The sequence below is a fragment of the Neofelis nebulosa genome, chromosome 2 (assembly GCF_028018385.1).
Source record: "Neofelis nebulosa isolate mNeoNeb1 chromosome 2, mNeoNeb1.pri, whole genome shotgun sequence".
NCBI classification, from domain to species: Eukaryota; Metazoa; Chordata; class Mammalia; order Carnivora; family Felidae; genus Neofelis; species Neofelis nebulosa.
Window position 1 is genome coordinate 181,312,965 of NC_080783.1, and position 25,693 is coordinate 181,338,657.

At 35.0% G+C, this 25,693-nt stretch overlaps 1 protein-coding gene across 3 annotated transcripts in view; it reads right to left on the reverse strand.

Annotated features, from left to right (window-relative positions):
• Positions 1 to 23,330, reverse strand: part of C2H1orf185 (chromosome 2 C1orf185 homolog) — a 36,417-nt gene extending 13,087 nt beyond the window's left edge. Inside the window, exons 1-3 of one of the 3 annotated variants that reach the window (XM_058717416.1) lie at positions 23,264 to 23,327; positions 13,801 to 13,906; positions 732 to 867 (exon numbers count right to left, since the gene is read on the reverse strand). In XM_058717416.1, the coding sequence (XP_058573399.1) occupies positions 732 to 867; positions 13,801 to 13,906; positions 23,264 to 23,324 (303 nt within the window). In that variant the 5' untranslated portion in view covers positions 23,325 to 23,327. Of the gene's footprint in view, positions 1 to 731; positions 868 to 13,800; positions 13,907 to 23,130 lie in introns of all 3 variants that reach the window. The other 2 variants (XM_058717417.1, XM_058717418.1) reach the window with 2 other exon arrangements.
• Positions 23,331 to 25,693: the final 2,363 nt, after the last annotated feature.

Here is a 25,693-nt window from a genome sequence, read left to right on the forward strand (position 1 = left end):
CGGTCAGCACAGAGGCCCACATGGGGCTTGAACTCACAGACCATAAGATTATGACCTGAGCTGAAGTCGGATGCTTCCCAGGTGCCCCAGAGTACAATGAAGTCTTAATAGATTCTTGTTAATTGTACTTAATTTCAATTAGTTTTGTTAGATTATTTGGTTACCCAAGTATCCTCTTATTTCTAAATCGCTTTCTTCTGACAGGCCTGGCAATTTTGCTTTTTCTTATTCCATGTATCTTCAATAACAATCCCACTATGAGGAGTATAGGCTCTCAGGTTAGAAATACAGAGAAGCTGGGTGCCTGGGTGGCTCAGTTCATTAAGCATCCAACATCTGCTCAGGTCATGATCTCACAGTTGGTGAGTTCCAGCAAAGGGCTCTGTGCTGATGGCTCAGAGCCTGGGGTCTGCTTCAGATTTTGTGTGTCTCCCTTTCTCTCTGTTCCTCCCCGCTTGCACTCTGTTTCTCTCTCAAAAATAAATAAGCTTCAAAAAAATTAAAAAAAAAAAGAAATATAGAGAAGCAACTATAAAAGCAGACATTTTCGTTTAGTTTTCAATTTCTCATAAAAACTAACCAGTTTGGGTAATTTAAATTTAGGTCCAGGTTATTGTCTCTCAAATTTAAAAATAACAATGGATACTCTTTCAAATTTAAAGACAACAATGCTAATGACATGGTATCAAATAAATTATTTGAAAATATTTATATAAAATATTATACATTACCTGTAATTGGTATCCTCCAGTATGAAAGTTTCGAGAAATAAAAACACACTGAGAATGAGATTTAATCTTTGCCTTTGATGATCTTTGCCTGCATCTCTCATCAGTTGCTTTAAATTTGGAATTTTGAAATATTTCTCTGAAAAATATTTTATAGAAAATATTATTAAACATATGTTCCATTATAAACCAATTAAATTGTTTCCAATAGTTATACATAAAGGTTTAAAAATCAGAACATATTATTATATATTAATTTTTTTTTTTAATTTTTTTTTTCAACGTTTTTAATTTATTTTTGGGACAGAGAGAGACAGAGCATGAACGGGGGAGGGGCAGAGAGAGAGGGAGACACAGAGTCGGAAACAGGCTCCAGGCTCCGAGCCATCGGCCCAGAGCCTGACGCGGGGCTCAAACTCACGGACCGCGAGATCGTGACCTGGCTGAAGTCGGACGCTTAACCGACTGCGCCACCCAGGCGCCCCAATATATATTAATTTTTAAAACACAAATCAATATATATAGTTTCTTCTCATCTATTACTGATTTCATTACACCTATTTTATTTGTAGTATGTAAATTATGCTACTTCTTATGCAGGGTTAATATTTCCAGTTTGAAATTAACCATGATTTTTTTTTATATCCTTCTTTCTGGTTGTGAGATAATCAATCTACTTTAATGTTAGTCTTTTCACAAATTTGCTTTCAATGGCAAAGGAAATGAAATTAAATGAAACTCATTCATCAGCTTTATATTTAATAATATACCTGGCAAAAGTAAGAGGAAGGAAACTGAATTGAAACTCATACTTACAATGCAAGAGTAGTTGTGATCTTTATCCATGCAACACAAATAATTTTGAGAGACTGTTAAAAATAATCAATCAGCAAGTAAAACTCCAACTGATCAAAGATAGTTAAGTATGAGGAAATGTAGTTTCTAACAGTCATTCTAAATGTAGCAATTTAAAAAATGATGCTGATTTCCATTTGTTCTTACAGAGGTACTAGAAAATTCCTAAATTAATTCGAGAGATTGCATTATGTTACTTAATGAGGTATAGGCAATTAGGATTCATTCATTCATTGAATTCAATTCCCTTAAATATTTATTGAATACTTACTATATGTCAGGCATTATGCTGGGTGTTGCAGCAAGGGAAAAAAAAGCACAGCCACTAGCTTCATAGAACTGTTATTGCTCTTATGGAGCTTAAACACTATTAAGGAAGACAGACATTAATAAAATACTGATAAGAAAATGAAAAATTACAACTTTGGAAAGTGTTATCAAGGAAAGGTACCCGGTGTACCATGTAAATACATAACAAAGGGAATTAATCTGGTTAGAGAGGTCAGGGAAGGCTTTTCTGAGGGAGAGATGATTGAATTGGGTATCTGAAGAAATAGTAAGATATTAGGTAGGTGTGACGGAGGAAGAAAGATGTAGAAGAAAGAATAGCCTAAGAAAAAAGAATAGTCTTTTTTCAGAAAGAAAAGCAAGTGTAAAGACCTAGGGACCAGATTAGGACACTGTATCAGAAGCAGTGAAAGCAAGAGGGAAAGTGGGAGACAAACTGGGGGAGTATGCATGGGCAAACTATGTAGGGTCTTAAATGTTGTGTTGTTTGTCTTTATCCCAAAAGCAATGGGAAGTCTTTTATAATATAGTGGGGATGTGATGGAATGGTTGAGTGACTTGATTAGATATGTATTTGGAAAATGTCTGGCTGAAGCATGGAGAAGAGATTTAATGGGGATAATACTGAAGGTAATGGGTCAGTCATAATTCCTACTGCAGTAATCTCTGTGAGGGGTGAGGGATAAGGATAACTTAAATAAAAAGTTGGCAGTGGTAATTGAAAGAAATAAATAGATTTTAGTGATTTATGAGGTAAAATAAATAGAACCTGGTGATGGTTCAAATATGGGGGAGGTGTGAAAAAGAGGAAGATACCAAGCATATTTTCAATCTTCAGAGAGAGAAAAAACAACCCTTCCCTCACCTCACATTCTCTTCCAGCTACTGGCCCATTTATTAACTCCCTCCTCACCAAAAACACAAAACAAAACAAAACAAAACAAAACAAAACAAAAACCTTCCTTAAAGAGAGGTCCATGCTTGTTTCAATTTTCTTACCTCCTGTGTCTTATTCAAACATAAGCTTCTGAACCCATCCCTCCACAAAATTGTTAAAGGTCATCAATAACTTACATGTTGCCAAATCCAAAAATTAGTTCTCTATCCTCATCTTTCTCAACTTCATAAGCAATATCTTCTCAATATCGTCATCTCCTCCTTCCCGAAACATTTTCTAATTTTTTCTTCTATTTCTTTCTTTAATTTTAAATCCCAGTATAGTTAATATAGTGTTATCTTAGTTTCAGATATAAATACAGTGATTCAACAATTCCATACATCACCAGTGCTCATCACAACAAGTGCACTGCTTAATCCACATGATTTATTTTACCATCCCCCCTTACTTCCTTTCCGGTAACCATCAGTTTGCTTTCTATGGTTAAGAGTCTATTTCTTGGTTTCCCTCTCTCTCTCTTTTTCCCCTTTGCTCATTTTTTTTTATTGTTCCCTAATTCCACATATGAGTGAAATAATATGACATTTGTCTTTCTCTGACTGACTTATTGCAGTTAGCATTATACTCCTAGCTCCATCCGTATCATTACAAGTGGCAAAATTTTATTCTTTTTCTTGGCCAAATAATATTCCATTGTGTATATATACCACATCTTTTTTTTAAGTTTATTTATTTATCTTGAGAGAAAGACAGCATGAGCAGGGCACAGGAGAGAAGAGAGGTTGAGAGGTTGAGAGAGGGAGAATCCCAAGCAGGCTCCACACTGTCAACACATTTTCCAAATACATATCTAATCAATGCAGGGCTAGAACTCACAAACTGAGAGATCATGACCTGAGCTGAAACCAAGAGTCAGATGCTTAAGTGACTGAGCCACCCAGGTTCCCCAGTATACCACATCTTCTTTGTCCATTCATTGATTGATGGATAGGTGGGCTGCTTCCATAATTTGGCTACTGTAAATAATGCTGCAATAAACATAGGGGTGATATATCCCTCTGAACTAGTGTTTTTGTCTTTTGGGAGTAAATACCCAGTAGTGCAATTACTGGATCATAGAGTAGTTCTATTTTTAACTTTTTGAGGAACTGCCATACTGTTTTCCACAGTGGTTGTACCAGTTTGCATTCCCACCAACAGTGCAGGAGGGTTCCTTTTTCTTCACATCCTTGCCAACACCTTTTGTTTCTTGTTTTTGATTTTAGCCATTCTGACAGGTGTGAAATGATATCTCATTGTGGTTTTGATTTGTATTTCCTTGATGATGAGTGGTGTTGAGGATCCTTCCATGTGTCTCTTGGCCATCTGGATGTCTTCTTTGGAGAAATGTCTGTTCGTGTCTTCTGCCCATTTTTAATTGGATTATTTGGTTTTGGGGTGTCTAGTTGTATAACTTCTTTATATATTTTGGATACCAACCCTTCATCAGATATGTCATTTGCAATATCATCTCCCATTTGGTAGGTTGCCATTTAGTTTTGTTGATTATTTCCTTTGCTGTGCAGAAGCTTTTCATTTTGAGGTAGTCCCAATAGCTTATTTTTTCTTTTATTTTCCTTGCCTCAGGAGACATATCTAGAAAAATGTTGCTATGGCCAATGTCAGAGAAATCACTGTTTGTCCTCTCTCTCCTAGGATTTTTATGGTTTAAAGTCTCACATTTATGTCTTTAATCCATTTTGAATTTATTTTGGTGTATGGTATCACAAAGTGGTCTAGTTTCATTCTTTTTCATGTGGCTGTCCAGTTTTCCCAACACAATTTATTTTTTTTTAATGATTTTTTTAAGGTTTACTTATTTTTGAGACAGAGAGAGACAGAGCATGAATGGGGGAGTGTCAAAGAGAGGGAGACAGAATCCAAAACAGGCTCCAGGCTCTGAGCTGTTAGCACAGAGCCCGACGCGGGGCTCGAACTCACGGACCATGAGATCATGACCTGAGCCGAAGTCGGCCGCTCAACCAACTGAGCCACCCAGGCGCCCCCCCAACACAATTTATTGAACAGACTGTCTTGTTCCCATTGGATATTCTTTACTGCTTTGTCGGAGATTAACTGACCACAAAATTGCAGGTTTATTTCTGTGTTTTCTATTCTGTTCCATTAATCTATGCGTCTATTTTTGTGCTAATACCATACTGTTTTGATTAATGCATTTTGGTAATATAAGTTGAATTCTAGAATTGTGATACCTCCAGCTTTGCTTTTCTTTTTCAAAATTGCTTTGGCTATTCAGGGTCTTTCATGGTTCCATATAAATTTTATGATTTTTTGTTCTAGTTCTGTGAAAAATGTTGTTGGTATTTTGATAGGAATTGAATTAAATCTGTAGATTGCTTTGGGTAGTAGTATTGGCATTTTAACAATAATTGTTCTTCCAATTGATGAGCATGGAATGTCTTTCCATTTTTTGTGTCATCTTTAATTTTTTTTTATTTTTCTAAATGTTTCTTTATTTTTAAGAGATAGAGTGCTAGCGGGGGAGGGACAGGAAGAGAGGGAGACACAGAATCCAAAGTAGGCTCTAGGCTCCACGCTGTCAGCACAGAGCCTGATGCAGGGCTCAAACTCAGGAACCATGAGATCACAACCTGAGCTGGAGTTAGACACTTAACTTACTGAGCCACCCAAGTGCCCCTTTGTCATCTTTAATTTAATCTTTAATTCCATCAATGATTTATAGTTTTCAGAGTACAAGTGTTTCACTTCCTTGGTTAAGTTTATTCCTAGGTATCTTTTTTTAATGTTTATTTATTTTTGAGAGAGGGACAGAGTGCTAGTGGGGAGAGAAGAGGGAGACACAGAATCCAAAGTAGGCTCCAGGCTCCGAGCTGTTAGCACAGAGCCTGATGCGGGCTCAAGCTCACAAACTGTGAGATCATGGCCTGTGCCAAAGTTGGACACTTAACTAACTGAGCCACCCAGGCACCCCTAGGTATCTTATGATTTTTGATGTAATGATAAACAGGATTGTTTTCTTAATTTGACTTTCTGCTGCTTCATTCCTAGTGTATAAAAATGCAACAGGGGCGCCTGGATGGCTCAATTGGTTAAGCATCCAACTTCGGCTCAGGTCATGATCTCATAGTTCATGAGTTCAACCCCGCATTGGGCTCTCTGCTCTCAGTGCAGAGCCCACTTCAGATCCTCTGTCCCCCTGTCTCTCAGCCTCTCCCCCACTTGCGCGTTCTGTCTCCCAAAAATAAACATTTAAAAAATGCAACAGATTTCTGTACATTGATTTTGTATCCTGTGACTTTACTAAATTCATTTATCAGTTTTTGTAGTTGTTTTTTGCAAAGTCTTTAGGGTTTTCTATATATAGTATCGTGTCATCTGAAAATACTTACAGTTTTACTTCTTTCTTACCAATCTGGATGCCTTTTATTTCTTTTCGTTGTCTAATTTCCAAGGCGAGGACTTCCAATACCATGTTGAATAAAAGAGATGAGAATGGAATCCTTATCTTGTTCCTGATCTTAGAAGGAAAGCTCTGTTTTCCCCCATTGAGGATGATGTTAGCTGTGTATTTTTCATATATGGTCTTTATTAGGTTGAGGTATGTTCCCTCTAAACATATTTTTTTGAGGGTTTTTATCATGTTGTTTGTCAAGTGCTTTTTCTGTGTCTATTGAGATGATCACACAGTTTTTATCCTTTCTTTTGTTGATGGGATGTATCGTGTTGATTATTTTGCAAATATTGAACAACATTTGCATCCCAGGAATAAATCCCACTTGGTCGTGGTGTGAATGACTGTTTTAATGTATTGTTGGATTCTGTTTGTTGAGGATTTTTACATTTATGTTCATTAGGGAGATTGGCCTGTAGTTCTCCTTTTTTTTTTTTTTTGGTGGTGTCTTTATTTGGTTTTGGTATTAGGATAATGCTGGCTTCATAGAATGAATGTGGAAGTTTTCCTTCTTCTATGTTTTAGAATAGTTTGAGTAGAACAGGTTATTAACTCTTCTTTCAGTGTTTGGTAGAATTCACCTGTGAACTAGTCTGGTCCTGGACTATTGTTTTTGGGAGTTTTTTGATTACTGATTCAATCACCTTACTGGTAATAGGTCTGTTCAAATTTTCTGTTTCTTTGTGCTTCAGTTTTGGTGGGTTATGTTTCTAGGAATTTATCCATTTCTTCTAGGTTGTCTAATTTGTTGGCATATGGTTTTTCATAATATTCTCAGAATTTAAAAAATTTTTAAATGTATATTTTATTTTTGAGAGAGAGAGAGAGAGAGACAGAGCGTGAGCGGGGGAGGGGTAGAGAGAGGGACACACAGAATCCAAAGTAGGTTTCAGGCTCTGAGCTGTCAGCACAGAGCCCAACGCAGAGCTCAAACCCACAAACTGCAAGATCATGACCTGAGCCAAAGTAAGACACTTAACCAACTGAGCCACCCAGGTGCCCCAATACTCTCTTAAAATTATTTGTGTTTCTGGGGTGTTGGTTATTATTTCTCCTCTTTCATTGGTGATTTTGAGTCCTTTCTTTCTCTCTTTTATTTCTTTATTTTTTAGATGAGTCTCACTAAGGGTTCATCAATTTTATTGAACTTTTCAAAGAACCAGCTCCACGTTTCATTGATCTGTTCTATTGTTCTGTTTTTTTGTTTGTTTTTTTAGTTTCTATATCATTTATCTTTGTTCTAATCTTTATTATTATTTCCTTCCTTCTATTGGTTTTAGTTTTGTTTGTTGTTCTTTTTCTAGCCTTTTACGTGTGGGTTAGGTTGTTTATTTGGGATTTTTCTTGCCTCATAATGTAGGGCTATATTGCTCTAAACTTCCCTCTTACAATCACTTTTGCTGCATCCCAAAGATCTAGGAATTCTGTGTTTTCATTTTCATTTGTTTCTGTGTACTTTTTATTTCTTTGATTTGTTGACCCATTCATTGTTTAGTAGCATGTTATTTAATCTCCACGTATTTGTGGTCTTTCCAGACTTTTTTCTTTGTGGTTTATTTCTAATTTCATAGTGTTGTGGTCAGAAAAGATGCATGGTGTGACTTCAATCTTTTTGAATTTGTTGAGGCTTGTTTTATGTCTTAATATTTGATCTATTCTAGAGAATGTTCCATGTGCACTTAAAAAGAATGTGTATTCTGCTGTTTTAGGATGGAATGTTCTGAATATACCTGTTAAATCCAACTGGTCCAGTGTATCATTCTGTCAGTTTCCTTATTGATTTTCTGTTTGGATGATCTGTCCATTGATGAAAGTCATGTGTCAAAGTCTCCTAATATTATTATATTACTATTGATCATTTCCTTTATGTTTGTTATTAACTGTTTTATGTATTTGGATGTTTCCATGTTGGGTGCGTAAATATTTACAATTGTTCTACCTTCTTGTTGGATTTTCCCTCTCTTAGTATATAGTGTCTTTTTTTGTTTCTTATTGCAGACTTTGTTTTAAAGTCATTTTGTCTGATATAAGTATTGCTACTCTGGCTTTCTTTTGACATCCATTTGCATGATGACTGTTTCTCCATCCCCTCACTTTCAATCTTCAGGTGTCTTTCAGTCTGAAATGAGTCTTGGTAGGCAGCCTATAGATGGGTCTTGTTTTTTTATCCATTCTTTCACCATATGTATTTTTTTTTAATTTTTTTTAACATTTATTTATTTTTGAGACAGAGAGAGACAGAGCATGAACGGGGGAGGGGCAGAGAGAGAGGGAGACACAGAATCGGAAGCAGGCTCCAGGCTCTGAGCCATCAGCCCAGAGCCTGACGCGGGGCTCGAACTCACGGACCGCGAGATCGTGACCTGAGCCGAAGTCGGACGCTCAACCGACTGAGCCACCCAGGCGCCCCACACCACCATATGTATTTTGATTGGAAGTTTTATATTCAAAGTAATCACTGATAGATATGTATTTATTGCCATTTTGTTACTTGTTTTGTGGTTGTTTTGTAGTTTTTATCTGATCCTTTCTTTTTTTTTTCTCTCCTTCATGGTTTGCTGGGCTTTTTTTAGTGATATACTTAGGTTCCTTACTCTTCATTCATTGTGTTTCTATTACTGTTTTTTGACTTTTGGTTACCATTAGATTTATATATAACATCTTTTGCATATAGCAGTCCATATTTAACTGATTTTCACTTATTTTTTAACTCATTCTTTACTCCTCTCCCCTCCATGCTTCAGATATTTGGTATCATTTTTACATCCTTTTATTTTGTGATTCCTGTGTTTCTTATTCTTACTTATGCTTTTCGCTTTTCCATTCTTTTAACATTTCTTGTAGGGCTGGTATAGTGATCATGAGTTCTTTTGACTTTTGTTTGTCTGGGAAACTATCTCTCCTTCTATTCTGAGTGATAGCCATGCTGGATAGAGTATTCTTGGCTGCAAATTTTTCCTTTTGAGCACTTTGAATACATCATGTCAATCCCTTCTGGCCTGCAAAGTTTCTGCTGAAAAATCAGCTTATAGCTTAATGGGGTTTCCTTTGTAAGTAGCTATCTTCTTTTCTCTTGCAACTTTAACATTCTTTATCACTTTTTTTTTGACATTTTAATTACTATGTGTCTTGGTGTGGACCTTCTTGGGTTGAATTTGTTAGGGGATCTCTGTGCCTCCTGTATTTGGATCTCTGTTTCCCTCCCCAGATTTAGGAAGTTTTCAGATATTATTTCTTCAAATACATTTTTTGTCCCCCCCCCCCCTTTCTCTTTCTTCTTCTGGGATCCTTCTAATATGAATGTAATTATGCTTGATGGAGCCACTGAGTTATATAAGTCTGTTCTTCACTTTATCTTAGCCCAAAGGCTGGGAGGCAATGTCTATTCTCATCATGCAGTATTTGTCTCTCACCTATTCAGCTTGATTACTTTCCTTTATTCTATCCTCCACATCACTGATATGTTCCTCTGCTTCCTGTAGCCTACTATTTATTCCATCTATTGTATTTTTAATTTCATTTATTCTGTTCTTCATCTCTGATATATTATTTTTTATCCTTTTTTCAAGGTTTTTACTGGTGTCTTCCACCATTTTCTGAAGTCCAGTGACTATCTTAAGTTCATTACTTTAAATTTTGTATCAGGCATATGATTTATTTCTCTTTCACTTAAACTTCCTGCTGTGATTTTGTTTTTTTTTTTCATTTGAGACATATTTCTCTGTCTCCTCATTTTGTCTAACCTTCTGTGTCTGTTTCTTATGTGTTAGGAGTCAGCTGTGTCTTCTGCTCTTGAAAGTAGTGGCTTTATGAAGAAGAGGTCCTGTAGTGTCCCACAGTGCAGTATTCCCTGTTCACCAGAACCTGGCTCTTCAGAGGAGTCTCCTATGTGTGTTGCCTGCATCCTGCTATTGTGTCTGAGTCGCTTTTCATTTCAGTCCAGATGTCTGCCCTGACTTTTTGCCTATTGTGGTCTGTGCTTGCTCTCTGCAATGTTAGTGAGGTCCAGGTAGGCCAGCTCTGGGGGTGTGACAGCAGAAGGACGTGAGGGCAGGGCGGTGGTGTTAGCAAAATTTGTACCCAACCTTTAGTCCTAGGCTGAACCTCCCACAGCCTAGTGGGAGGGTGTAGTGGTGGCAGCCAAAGCGGGGGTGGGGGGTGCTTGGCAGCTGGGTGGGGCACATGTGATGTTAGCAAAATTTGCACTGAGCTACTAGTCCTAAGTTGGACCCTCCAACGTGTGGTGGTTGCAGGAGCACAGCATGTACAGGCAGTGGGTGGGTGCAGTGTGCATAGCATTAACAAAAGCTGCACTGGGTCCAGAGCTGAGACAGCAAGCTTGGAGTTGGTGAGTCCTCAGAAGAATTTTTGGGCAGGGCACAGTACTAGCAGGTTAGGTAGCAAGTGCCTGTGCAGTGCCACCCCTCCCAGATGGCTCTGTGTTTATGTTTGGGGGCAGGGGAGGAAAATGGCACCTGCCAACCCCTTTGTTCCCAGAGAAATCCCCCAATAAGCTCTGAAATCAGTAGAAACAGATCTCCCTCCCATTCTTCAAGCTGTTGCTTCTATGTTGCCTCTCCTCAGGCTGTTGTTGCTTTGAGGGCAGACACCCAGCTATCACTTGCCCTCTGACGTTGAAAACTCCAGGCTCCAAGTTGTGCTGGTTATACAATCTCACAGAATTCAGCCCTGTTGGTTTTCAAAGCCAGACTTATGGGGATTTGCTTTCCCTGTGTGGGCTTCCTGGTATTTTCCCCTCTCCATGACCACAGGTCTCTCCCTCCTGTGGGCAACTCTTGACCACAGTTTCTGCATTTCCTAGTTTCTCTGATACAGCTTCTCCACATTTAGTTGGGGAGGTTGTTCTGCCAGTCTCTGGATCTCTTTCTGGTTTATTGACTTAGATATGAGTGATATCTAGCTGTAAATATGGGATGGGGGTATGCTTAGGATCTTCCTACTCTGCCATCTTCCCAGCACCCTTGAAACATTTCCTAATTTTGACTTCCTTGACAGTGTACCTTTCTGTTTTTCCGGTTAAATATTGACTCTTCTATTGTTTTGCTAGATTTCTAAATGTTGGTGGGCTGAAGGGCACAGTCCGAAGTTCTTCTCTTCCCTTCCAGCAATCACTCCCTGGTTAGTCTCACCCAGTTCTATAAACTTAGATACCCTCTATTAATTGATACCCTATATATTCAGGCTTGACTTCTCTCCTAAAAGTTCCTACATGTATATCTGAGGATTTGACATTTCTAATGGATGTCCAATAGACTTTCAAACTTATATCCAAGATATAATTTGGATTAATTCCTAGTTTATCACTAGGAGCACCTCAGCCTGCTCCTCTTTCTAATCATCTTTTCATTTCAGTAAATGACATGATCAATTACTCAGTTCCTCATGGTAAAAACGTAGATGTTAGCATTAATTCTGTCATTTCACTTATCTTTCCTTACCTCATCCAACCTATCAGCAAGCCCTGCTAACTTTACCTGCAAAACACATCCCCAATCCAACCCCTTCTTTCCATATCCTTTACTTCCATATTAGTCCAAGACACTATCATCTCTGACCTGAACTATGAAATAGCCTCCTAAAGCTCTCTGCTTTCACTCTTGCTCAATTAAAATTTAGGCTTCGCAGAGAAGTAAGAAAAATCTTTTAAAAATATGAATCAGAACTCTCATACATTGCTGGTTGGAGTAAGTACCCACTTTGGAAAACTCTTTAGCAATTTGCTATAAAGTTAACTATATGATCCAGCAATTCCACTCTTAGGTATTTACCCAAGAGAAGTGAAAACACATGTACAAAAATATTTATACAAGAATGTTCATAGCAGCCTTATTCCTAATAACTAAAAACTGGAAATGACCCAAATGTCCATTAACAGAATAAGTAAACTGAGGTATATTTATACACTGAAATACTACTCATTAGTAAAAAGAATGGAATACACATAAATACAACAACATGCATGAATCTCAAAAATATGTTAAATGAAAAAAAAGTAGACATAAAAAAGTCCATATTATTCTATGATTCTATTTGAATGAAATTCAAGACTAGACACAATTAATCTATGGTAATAAAAATCAGGATAATGATTGCTTTTGGGTGGGAGGTGGGGAGTGATGCCTGGAAAGGAGCATGAGGGAAATTTACAGGGTGATGGAAATTTGTATATTTTGACTGAGGCTGTAAATACATGGGAATATATTTGCTGAAATTCATCATCATACATTTAAAATCTATGTACTTTATTTTATGTAAATTATATCTAAAATTTTAAAGAGTGTTACAAAAATGTAAATCATCTATAGGTGACATTATAGTGTCCTTAAAAGGGGGATGATATTACTGCTACCTCATGGGGTGGTTATGAAGTCTAAATGAGATCACATACAAAGCACTTAGAACAGTGCCTAGTATGTAGTAAGCACTCAGTGTTAGCCATTATTATGCTGATAATATTATTCCCCTGCTTAAAACCTTATGATGGCACAATAAATAAAATCAAACTCCATTTCTAGCCTACAACATCCTATTTGATCTGGCCCTTATCTACATCTTCAATCTCATCATTATTTCCCTCACTCAGTACAGTCTATTCACACTAGCCTTCTTTCCCTTTACTGAACAATACCAAGAACATTACCATTTGGGGTTTGTGTACTTGCTATCCCTTCAGCTTAGAAGCTCTCTGACAAAGTCTTCAAATGTCTGGCTCTTTCTTTTGACTCAGATCTCAGATTAAATACCACTCACTTGAAGAGACATTCCTTGACCGCTTTATTTTTCATTATCTGTCTCCTCCCAATGGCACTGCTAGTCTATGAAACAGGAATCCTGTCTGACTTGTTCACAGTTGTATCCTCAGTCCCTAGAACAATGGCAGGCACCCAATAAATATTTGTTAAAAGAATGAATAAGTGAAGATGTTCTAGTTTTCTGACCTGTGCAAGTGAACAGATAATATGCATTAATTTGCTGAAATAGGGAATATTGGAAGAGTATGTGCAAGAACATGTTAAAATTTACATTTTTAAGCATCAAACAAAGCAAATACTGAACTAAATATTCAAAACCACCAAATTTTAGGGTTTTCTGTCTCTGGAAAAAGACTATATTTAGACTATACCAAGGCATTCTGTCAGCTCTTATCTTAAATATCTCCTAAAGAAAGAGATTTTTTCCATGTTGGTAATGTTTTTAACATTAGAAATGTTAAATGTTTCTAAATTAGAAATCAAAAAATTTTTTAGTGTCAAGCCTTATAATTTGAACCCATGTCTTCCAAAGAATAAAATATATCTCATTATTCCTTAAAATTTTAATGCATGAAGACTGCTATGATAGTACTTATACTATTATTCTAGTAGGACTTCTCTTTCCAGGCTATTTTAAACATGTAAAGATTTTCCTCCCCAATCAAAGAGTCTGTAACCAAAGCTCAAATTATAGAATCTATACTATTATAGTTATTTAGTACCATTTGAAAAAGTCTTTCATTGGATTTTTAAGGGGAAAGAAGTTAAATATTTAATAAACCTTACCTTCGTTTGCAAATCAGGAACCACAAAGCTGATGCCAAAGCAAAGAAACCAATTCCCAAAGTAACAGCACCAGCAGCCAGAAAATAGGTTAAGGGATTTAAAAAACCTATACAAATAAATGATAAAAGATTATTTCATACATATATCTTCATTCTCCAGGTAAAATTATGTAACAAAGTATTTCAAAAGATATTACATAGTGTAGTATTAAGACATTAACCAGGAAGTTGGGAGACTTGAATTTTAGGGTCCTGTGCAATTCTAACAAATTTCAAGACTCTGAATTTGAGATTTACACAGGGCCTCATGATGATTAGGGTCAGGGCACATGTCTTTGACTCTGCTTGGATTTGATACCTAAATTTTGTTTGTTTTTGTACAGCCATCACCTCTTTTTTTCTTATCTAGCTTTTTCCTTTCCCAGTCCAGTTGTGAATCTTTTGTTATCTTTTCAGTATCATTCTTTGCAGTCCTCTAAATAAGACACTTCTCATTTTAAAATTTGTATTATCTGGGGCACCTGGGTGGCTCAGTAGGTTGAGCACCCAACTCGGATTCGGCTCAGGTCATGATCCCAGGGTTGTGGGATTAAGCCCTGTGTCAGGCTCCATTCTGAGCATGGAGACTGCTTGAGATGCTTTCTCTCTCTCCCTCTGCCCCTCCCCCCTGCTCACACACACACACTCTCTCTCAAATAAAAAAATAAAATAAAATTTGTATTATCAATCACTACAAGAAAGTAGATGGGGGTAATAAAGAACAAATGTGAGAAACTTCAAATTATTTTAGAAATCTTTGTCTTATCTCCATTTTATCCTAGGAACAATAAAAGATGATGGCCAAAAGTTAAATAAAAGCAATATAAAATAATAGCAATGTAAATCAATATATAAAAAACAATATAAAATAATAACAATAAAATAACAAATAGGTTAAGGGGTTTAAAAAACCTATACAAATAAATTATAAAAGATTATTTCATGCCTATATCTTCATTCTCCACGTAAAATTAAATGACATAGTATTTCAAAAGATAGTACACAGTGTAGTGTTAAGACATTAATCAGGAGGTCAGGAGACAAACTTGCAAGTTTATAATTGGAAAAGCCTATTGGAATTATATGGTATAACTCTTTCATTTTACAGATGATAAAATTGAGGTCCACGTAAGAGAAGGACCTGAATTGAGATTAGGCAGCAGATTAAAGCCAATCCTCTGTTTTTGTTTTTATTTTGTTTTTTCCTATTATCCCTACTACCAATCATCTTGATACTGGTATATATTGAAAAGAATTAAAACTAAAGAATACATGATGTAATTATAGTCAAGTTGGTCAAGTATTTATTAAGATTCTGGTATCTGATACCTAAAAATAAAGCAAGTTGTGGGAAACTTTCACAGAAAGCTGTATACAACATGAAGGGCCTTAAAATAATTTAAAAGTAAAGTTGACCCTTGAACTACATGAGGGTCAGGGGCACCAACCTCTGCATAACACAAATCCATATATAACTTTTGACTCCCTCAAAACTTAACTACTTACATATATAAATATATAAACAATAGCTTACTATTGACAGGAAGCCTTACCAATGTATAGTCAATTAACACATATTTTGTATGTTGTATTACATACTGTAGTCTTACAATAAATAAGCTAGAGAAAAGAAAATAATAAGAAAATCATGAGGAGAAAATACACTGATAGTCCTATACTATATCAAAAATCATCAACTTATAAGTGGACCTGCACAGTTCAACCCATGTTGCTCAAAGGTTGACTGCATGTTACCTGGGAAAAAAGGCTTTAAAAATGTAAAACTATAGAATACAAACTGATGGTTACCAGAAGAGAGGTGAGTAGGGTGATGGGTTAAATAGGTGATGGGGATTAAGGAGTGCACTTGTGATGAGCACTGGGTGTTGGATGAAAGTTTTGAATCACTAAATTATATGCCTGAAACTAATATTACACTGTATGTTAACTAACTGGAATTTAAATAAAAATTTTAAAAAGTAAAATAAAACTTATGAAGATCTTTATATGAGAACATATCATAAATTCCACTAAAAATATGACATGATAAAGACTTTGTTGTTCCCATACTTTTGTTATTTCCTAAGTAATTTCCAGTTTCCAAGATGGTGCCTCTCAAGTCTTAGTTTTCTTTGGGTTCAAAAAATGTCTAAATTTGGGAATTAATGGTACCAAAAAGTTATACCAAAAAGTGATACTTATAATACAAAAAAAAAAACCCTTTTAAGTGCACATTAGGAAGTCACTTAAATATGTTATGATGATGTTACGTATAAAAAATATCATATTCCTTAATTATTTAGTGCAGGGTTTCTCAACTTCAATACTAATTATCTTTTGGACCAGATAATGTGTTGTAAGGATTGTCCTGTGCATTGTACTAAAGATGTCTCCAGGCAAATGTATTCTGGGGGCAAAACTGCCCCCAGTTGAGAATCATTGGCACAGTGGTATGAGGAAATATCAGATAGCATTCAATGATAAAAGCAAGACAGATAAAATGCATATTTTTTAAAAATTGAAAAAGAAATAGTTGTACTCAAATATAAGATAAAGATTTCTAGAGGTGCCTGGCTGGGTCAGTTGGAAGAGCATGCAACTCTTTATTTCTGGGTCATGAATTTGAGCCCTATGAGGGGTGTAGCGATTACTTAAAGAAATAAAACTTTGAAAAAAATTTCTATAGACAAAAAAAAAAAAAGAAAGAAAGAAAAGCAACACAGAGACATAAGTAGAGGCTAAAACCACAAGCATGTGAAGCACTGAGATCTGGAAGCAAGAATTAGCTAGAAGAAACAGAGAAAATCATTGAGACAAGACCTAGATCAAACCATCCTTTGGTACTGTGAATGACCCTATAGTAACAAAATCTCTGTGGGAATGGAGTCCTGAACCACCAATAAAAGACCTGAGAAGGGGGTGCCTGGGTGGTTCAGTCAGTTAAGCTTCTGACTTTGGCTTAGGTCATGATCTGGCGATTCATGAGTTGGAGCTCACATTGGGCTCTGAGCTGACAGCATGGAACCTGGAGCCTACTTCGGATTCTGTGTCTCCCTCTCTCTCTGCCCCTAACCCCCCGAGCGCGCTTGCTCCCTCTCTCTCAGAAATAAATAAACATTAAAAATTTTTTTAAAAGACCAAGAAGGAATCTTGGAAAATGAAAAATTAAAAAATTTCATGATAAAGTCTTCTTTGAACACACTTAATAAAATGAAAGATAAGACTGAGAAACTTGCCAAGTTACATAAAGAAACAAAAAATATAAAGAAATCATGAGACTTGGAAAAGATTAGGAGTGTATATTTAAAAGTAATATGGGTTCCAAAAAAAAAAAAATAGAATAGAAGAGTAGCAGAGAAGAGGTATCTGGAGCAACAACCTAAGAAGGATTTTACTTTAAAATTTTTTTAAATTTATACATAATAAAATTAATTGGTGTGTGTGTGTGGTTCCATACGTTTTGACAAATACAAAGAGTGTTCAATCACATCACCATAACCAAGTTACATGACACTTTCATCACCTCCCCAAATTTCCTCATACTGCCTCTTAGTGGTCAAGCACCAATTGCTGGCAACCATTGTTTATTTTCAATCCCCATTCTCTATCCTTATACTTTTGCCTTTTCCAGAATTTCATATAAATGGAATCATACAGCATGTGGCCTTTTGAGTCTGGCTTTTTTCATTTAGCATAATGCATCTGAGATTCACCCACATTGCTGCATGTATCAATAGTTCATTTCTTTTTATTGTTGAGTAACATCCCATTTTACAGATGTACCAGGTTTGTTTATTCCCCAGCTGAGACAGTGGTTGTTTCCAGTTTGGTGTTGTTAGATTAAAGCTACTATACATTTGCATAAAAGTGTTTGTTTGAACATAAGTTTTTATTTCAGTAGGGTCATGTAGCATGTATATATTTAAATGTATTGGGGTCCCTTGAGGGGCTCAGTCGGTTAAGTGTCCAACTTCCACTCAGGTCATGATCTCACAGTTTGTGAGTTTGAGCCCAGTGTCAGGTTCTATGCTGACGGCTCGGAGTCTGGAGGCTGCTTCAGATTCTGTCTCCCTCTCTCTGCCCCTACCCTGCTCACACTCTGCCTGCCTGTCTCTCTTTCTCAAAAATAACATTTTAAAAAATATATAAATCCATATATTTAAATGTATAAAAAACTGCCAAACTGCTGTCCAAAGTGTCGGTACCATCTTGCTTCCCCAACAGCATTATATGACAGTTCTACTTGCTCTGATTCATTGCCACCACTTGGTGTTAGTTTTATTTCAAGTATTCTAATAGATGTGCAGTGGTATCTCCCTGTGGTTTTAATTTGCATTTCCTTAGTGAATAATGATGTTGAGCATCTTTGCACACATTTATTTGTCATCCATATAACTTCCTTAGTGAATAATTGACTCAAATCTTTGCTGATTTTTTACAATTCTTCAAGTCCTTGGTCAGATATGTGATTTGGAAATATTTTCTCCAAGTCTATGGCTTATCTTTTCAATTATTTTAAGAGTGTCTTTCTCAGAGCAAAACTTTTACATTTTGGTGATGTCTAATTTATTAACTTTTTGCTTGTGTGGCTTATACTATGGGTCCTATCTAAGAGCTCTTTGCCTAAGAGGCCACAAAGATTTTCTCCTATATTTTCCTATAAAGGAGTTATAGTTTTATGTTTTACATTTAATTTATTCTTCATTTTGAATTACTTTTTGCATAAAGTATATGTCAATTTCTTCCCCCCCACCCAGATATGTTTATTGAAAAGACTATCCTTTTTTCACTGAGTTGTCTTTGTACCATTGTCAAAAATCAAATAGCTATATTAGTGTCAATTTTAAGACTCTCTATTCTCTCCCCTTGATGTATGTTGTCTATCCTTTTGTCAATAACAACAACAATAGTAATATCTAATATTCATATAGTAAATACTACATGCCAGGCATTGTTCAATGTATTATATATTTAAATTCATTTAATTCTCACAAACAACTCTGAATTAAGTATAGTTATTTCTTCGTTTTATGGATGAGGAAGCAGATGAGGCAAAATAAGTTTAAGGGACTTGCTTAAATGCACACAACCGCTAAGCGAGGGAACAATAGTAATTTAAAAATTGCTAAGGTCCTTCCTTATCTAGATCAGGTGGAGAAGAGACATGGAATATCTTCAGATTTTGTCAGAAAAAAAACCCAGTTAAGTATGGATGCTAATATTCTATAACAGTGGGAAAGAAAAAACTACTACTATGCACAACAAAGTAGATAAATTTCATAAATAATGTTGGGCAAAAGAAGACCAACATAAAATTCAAACACAGTTATCTGAGGAGTTCAAGAATGCTAATAATATTCTGTTTCTTGAGCTGGGTGCTGGTCATATAGGTGTGTTCAGTGAAAATTCATCAAGGCTAACACTAATAACTTTGAATAAATTAGATATATATGTATCAGCATGAATAGAACTGAAAAACATAATGTTCAATGAAAAAGCAATTTCCATAAATTTGGATTCAATTATTCCAGTTATGTACTGATTCCATGTACGCACATTAAAAGAAAACATAAAATAATGCTATTTTTAAAGCACATTAATATAATAGAAGTATTAAAATACATTAAATTCATGATATTTACTGTTTCTGGAGAGGGAATGAGGGGAATGGGACTGTGGATGGAACGTAATGTTTTATTTCTTTAAAAAATGAAATATCTGAAGCTTATATGACCAAAAAAATATGCATTGAGTAGATTACATGGGTGCTTGTCATCCCTTGTCCTTTTCCTTTTTCTTTTCACTTTCCTGGTGTGTGTGTGTGTGTGTGTGTATAATTATAATTAGTTATATATTTATAATTATATATATATATATATATATATAAAATACACATACATATATGCAGTCTCAATTTTGTAAAAAAAAAGGAAAACAATCAACATTGGTTATCCCTGGAGTAAGGGCTTATAGTTTTATTTTCCACTCTAGACCTGTGTGTGTATATTTTCTACCATGAGTATCTTAGAAAAATCAGGAAAAATAATTTGAAGCTTCCTATGTAATTCTTGACACCTATGTAATTCCTGATATTACACGTCTCCTTGTAGAACCTTCTCTATTGTTATCACTGTGATGATAGCCCAACTGTCAGAGGAGATAGTTAACTGTCTCCTCTTGCAGATCTCTGCCCTCTTCTTTACTCCACTCCCCCACCCCAAATCTCCATTAGGGAAGAAAATAGGTGTGATTGGTACACCATCATACTCCCTAATTTAAACAGGTCATTTACATCTCAGGGAAATCCCAATGAGGTATAAAGAATCCGAAAGTTTCCAAGCCACTTTACCAAGAGAAAGACACATTACATATTTGTTAATACCTTCAACAAGTCACACTTTCTCTCTAAATCCATCCGTAAAACAAAAAGACTGGACTCTGTGATCGGTAAGATCTCCTTCTCACTTTAAAGTTTTAATCAATATATATTTTAAAGAAACATTATATACAAACATAGTATTTTTACTTTCTTGATTCTGCTCTTAAGTATCCTGTCTAAAGTAAGGAATCCTCACTTTCAGCAGTTACTGTATCGCATCACCTTGTTTATCTTTAATAATAACTATTATAAATAATTTTCTTTACTTACTGGTTTATCCTCTATTGTCTCTCTTCCTCTACCAGAAGATAAGTCTTTCTTACTATGGTATTCTTAGAATTTAGAATAATGACTGGTTACTCAGAAATGATTGAATATTCAATGAATGAATGAAAGTCACTGTGCTAAATGCTAGTATTACAAAAATGGATAAAATAAGTATGTTGTTTAGTAGGAAGACCATACATGTGAAAAGGAATACTTGCAATTAAAAACTATCTAGGCATTGTAATAGAAGAAATAAGTACAAAATGTGGATGCAGGTAGATTTATAAAAAGGTAGGGTAAATTTTAAAAAGCTCCGGAGTTTAGTTAAACATTACTTGAGAACTTTCTATTGCCAAACCTTTGCCAAGAATTGGTAATTCAAAGATAAATAACACATGATAATGGAGTTTATAATCTGGAGGAGACAAGATGTTTAAATGGGTATGTTCATTACAATATTCCAAGTGCTATGATAATGATGTTTTGGTAGTGCTAAGACAACAGAAGCGGTTTGACCAAGTGCAGAAACTGTTCTAGAGATAACACCTGAGCTGAATCTTACTGAACAAGTAAGAGATAGCTAGGCAAGAACATTAAGTCTTTTTTTTTTTCTTATTTATTTTTGGGACAGAGAGAAACAAAGCATGAACGGGGGAGGGGCAGAGAGAGAGGGAGACACAGAATCGGAAACAGGCTCCAGGCTCCGAGCCATCAGCCCAGAGCCTGACGCGGGGCTCGAACTCACGGACCGCGAGATCGTGACCTGGCTGAAGTCGGACGCTTAACCGACTGCGCCACCCAGGCGCCCCAAGAACATTAAGTCTTAAATCAGGTTATGATTCTTCTATCTTAAAATAAATAAAACTCTCTCCCAGCAGACCCTCCAGCATACAATTGATCCTTTCCTTACCATTTGCAGCCTAAACTCTTAAAATGAGAATTTCTATTTCTTCACATCTATTTCCAAGGCATTAATAACTCCATTAACACAAAAAATCAAAAGGCCACTAGTGGCCATTTTCTCTCTTTTGCCTTGGCATCAGTAAAGTAAATCCACTTGGTTTTCCTCCCCTTTATGTGTCTAAATCTTTATTGCCTTTATAGGTCTCTCTTCTTTAGCCCATCTATCCTTTAACATATCTATCTATATCTAAATACATCTAAATATATTGATATAAAGGATATATCTTTATATGTCTATAAATCTGTATATATATATGTATATCCTTTAACTGCATATATATATATGTGCATATATATATATATATATATCCTTTAACATATCTATTTAGATTTAGATTCTGTCTTGAGGTATTTAAGGGATATAGATAGATATAGATGTTACCTATATATACTTATATCTATATCTTTTCCCAAAACTACTAGGTATTTGTACCAGGAGTGTTTTCAGATTACTTTTTGCAATTATTCCAGAACTAAAAATCCTGTTTTATTTTTTGAGTTATTCCCAAATTACCTGTTTATTATACTCTTTTAGGGTTTTGCCAGCTTTCAGTCTCTTTTGAACACCATTTATATGTAGAATACTGTTTCATACACCAAGTGAGGGATAAAAAGTCATTTAAATAAGAATGAATCCTTGCCCTGAAATTTTAAAAATCTATAATAAGATATAAGCAAGGCTCATATGCAACCAGTATAAAAAACTGACCATACTGACTTTGTTAGTTGGTGTCTGCTCTGAGTGGTTAGAAAACTAACCAGACCTGTCTGTGAATATGGAAAAATTACTCATTTTGCTGATTGGCTTTTAATGTTCTTATCTGAAAAATGGGAGTCATACTATCTATCTCACATGACTAGAATTAGAAGTAAATGAGATAATGTTGCAAGGAATTAATAACATAAAAAACAGGAAGACATCTCAAGCTTCACATGCATACACCAGGCCATGAAGCAAGACTCAACAAGTTTTATAGAATCATTATTACATATACCACATTCTCTGAAAATAATGCAACTAATTTTGAAATTAATAACCTAATATATACCCTGAGAAAAGCTCCCATACTTCTGGAAACTTAAAATCACACTGTAAATAATTTATGCATTAAAAAAGAAATCAGTGGAAGTTTGAAAATAAATACAAATAACTAATAATGATATGTACAAATACTTGTAGCAACAAAGCTAGAACCAAATTCAAGGGAAACGTATGGCCCTAAATGCATATATTAGAAAAGAAAGCTGAAAAATAATGAGCTTATTCCTCAAATTACAAGTTGAAAAAGACCAGCAAAATAAGCCCAAATAACATAGAGGAAGGAAATAAATAAAGAAACAAAATTAATGAAATAAAAATTAAGATTTTTGGTAAAGATTAATAAGATTGATGAATCTCTAGCTAGATTAATAACCAAATAAAAAGGCATAAGTAAACAATATTTAAAATGAATAAAGAACATAATTATAAGTATAGTTGAGATTAAAATAAGAAAATACTTTCAACAAATTATTTTTAAACTTATAAAAATTATATATACCTAAAAGTGATTTACAAAAAGTGACTCAAGAAGTAATAGAAAACCTAAATGAACATGTATCCATTAAACTGAATCAGCAGTTACAAAATTTCCCCCAAAGAAAACAGCAGGCCCCAATAACTTTACAATTTCTACTGTATACCCATGATTCAAGTATTTCTTATCTTATACAAGCTCTTCCAGAAAATAGAAAGAGATTGCTGGTTGTTTGTCCAAATACATTTTCCTCTTCTTCCCAGGCAAAAAGCTAGACTATGTGTCCTAGCTTCCCATACCATTAGGTGAAGCCATATGATGGAGTTCTAACCAATGGAATTTGAATGGAAGTGATGTCATAAAAACCTCTCAAGCACCTTTCTCCATACTCCTTCTCCTTTTAGGCTTGACTGGGATGGAGATTATCCCCAGGAAACTTTGAAGCCATGTGTTACCATGGATCTAATTAACATTTATAGGACACTCAACACAAATAAAATAAAAACACAACATATCAGGATTTGGGGGATGCCACGAAAAAAGAACTTAGGGAAAAATTTACACCAAAAAACTGCAATTTTAAAAAAAATGTGTGAAAAAACTTAAAAACTAAAGTAGAGTTTATTAAGCCTAATGTGAACAGAAGAAAAAATATTAAAAACTAAAGTGAAAACCAATGAAATAGAAAACAGAAAACAATACAGATGGTAACCCAAGATCAAAAGCTAGTAATAGATATGCAAAAGAGAGAGGGAGAGAGAGAAGGAGGGGGAGAGAGAGAGAAAGGAATCTAAGCATATCACTAAAGAAAGCCAACAAAACATGGAAGATAGCAAGAGAAGAAAAGATAAAGGAAATGTATAGAAACAATCATAAAACAAAAAACAAAATGGCAATAAATACATATCTACCAAAAATTTAAATGGTCCAATCAAAAGACATAGGGTGAAAGAGTGTATAAAAAAAAAACAAGACCCATCTACAGGCTGCGTACAAGACTCATTTCAGACAGGAAGACACCTGAAAATTGAAAGTGAGGGGGTGGAGAAACAGTCATCATGCAAATGGATGTCAAAAGAAAGCCAGAGTAGCAATACCCATATTGGACAAAATAGACCTTAAAACAAAGAATATAACAAGAGACAAAGAAAGACACTATATAATAATAAATGGAACAACCCAACAAGAAGATATAACAACTATAAATATTTACCCATCCAACATGAAAACACCCAAATACATAAAAACAGTTAATAACAAACATAAAGGAAAAAATTTATAGTAATACAGTAATGGTAGGGGGCTTTAATACCCCACTTACATAGATGGACAGATTATCCAACAGAAAATAAACAAGGAAACAGTGGCTTTGAATGACACACTAGACCAGATAGATTTAACAGATATTTTCAGAACATTCCATCCTACAGCAACAGAATACACATGAACTTTTCAAGTTCACGTGGAACATTCTCCAGAATAGATCACTTATTAAGACACAAAATGTCTCAAAATTCAAAAAATCAAAGTTATACCATGCATCTTTTCTGACCACAATGCTATGAAACCAAAAATCAACCACACGAAAAATCTGGAAAGACCACGAATACATGGATGTTAAATAACATGCTACTAAATAATGAATGGGCCAATCACAAAATAAAAGAAGAAATAAAAAGTTACATGGAAACAAATGAAAGTGAAAACACAACAATCCAAAATCTTTGGGATGCAGCAAAAGCAGTTCTAAGAGGGAAGTTTAGAGCAACACAGGTCTACCTCAAGAGGAAAGAAAAATATCAAATAAACAACCTAACCTTGTACCTAAAGGAGCTAGAAAAACAAGAACAAACAAAACCCAAACACAGCAAAAGGAAAGACATAATATTAGAGCAAAAATAAATGATATAGTAACTAAAACATCAATAGAACAGATCAATGAAATCAATAACTGGCTCTTTGAGAAGATCAACAAAATCAATAAACCTTTAGCCAGACCCATAAAAGAGAGAGAGAGAGAGAGAGAGAGAGAGAGAGAGAGAGAGAAAGAACTCAAATAAACAAAATCACTAATGAAAGAGGAGAAATAACAACCAAAACCACAGAAAGACAAACAATTGTAACAGAATATTATGAAAACCTGTATGCCAACAAATTGAACTTAGATGAAATGGATAAATTCCTAGAAACATATAACCTACCAAAACTAAAATATGAAGAAACAGAAAATTTGAACAGATCAATGAAATTAAATCAGTAATCAAAAAATTCCCAAAAGATAAAGGTCCAGGATCAGACAGCTTCACAGGTGAATTCTACCAAACATTTAAAGAGGAGCTAATACCTATTCTCAAACTATTCCAAAAAATAAAAGAGGAAGGAAAACTTACAAATTCTTTCTATGAGACCAGCATTATCCTGATACCAAAACCAGAAAAAGACACCCAAAAAAAAAGGAAAAAAGAGAGAGAGAGAGGACTACAGGCTAATATCTCTGACATAAATGAAAAAAATATCAACAAAATGAGCAAACTGAATCCAATAATGCATTAAAAAAATCATTCTGTGGAATGATCAAGTGGAATTCATTCTGGAGATGCAAGGATGGTTCAATATTGACAAAACAATGTGATATGTCACATGAATAAGAGAAAGGATAAAAACATAAGGTCATTTCTTTTTTTTTAAGTTTTTATTTATATTTATTTTATTTATATTAGTTAACATAC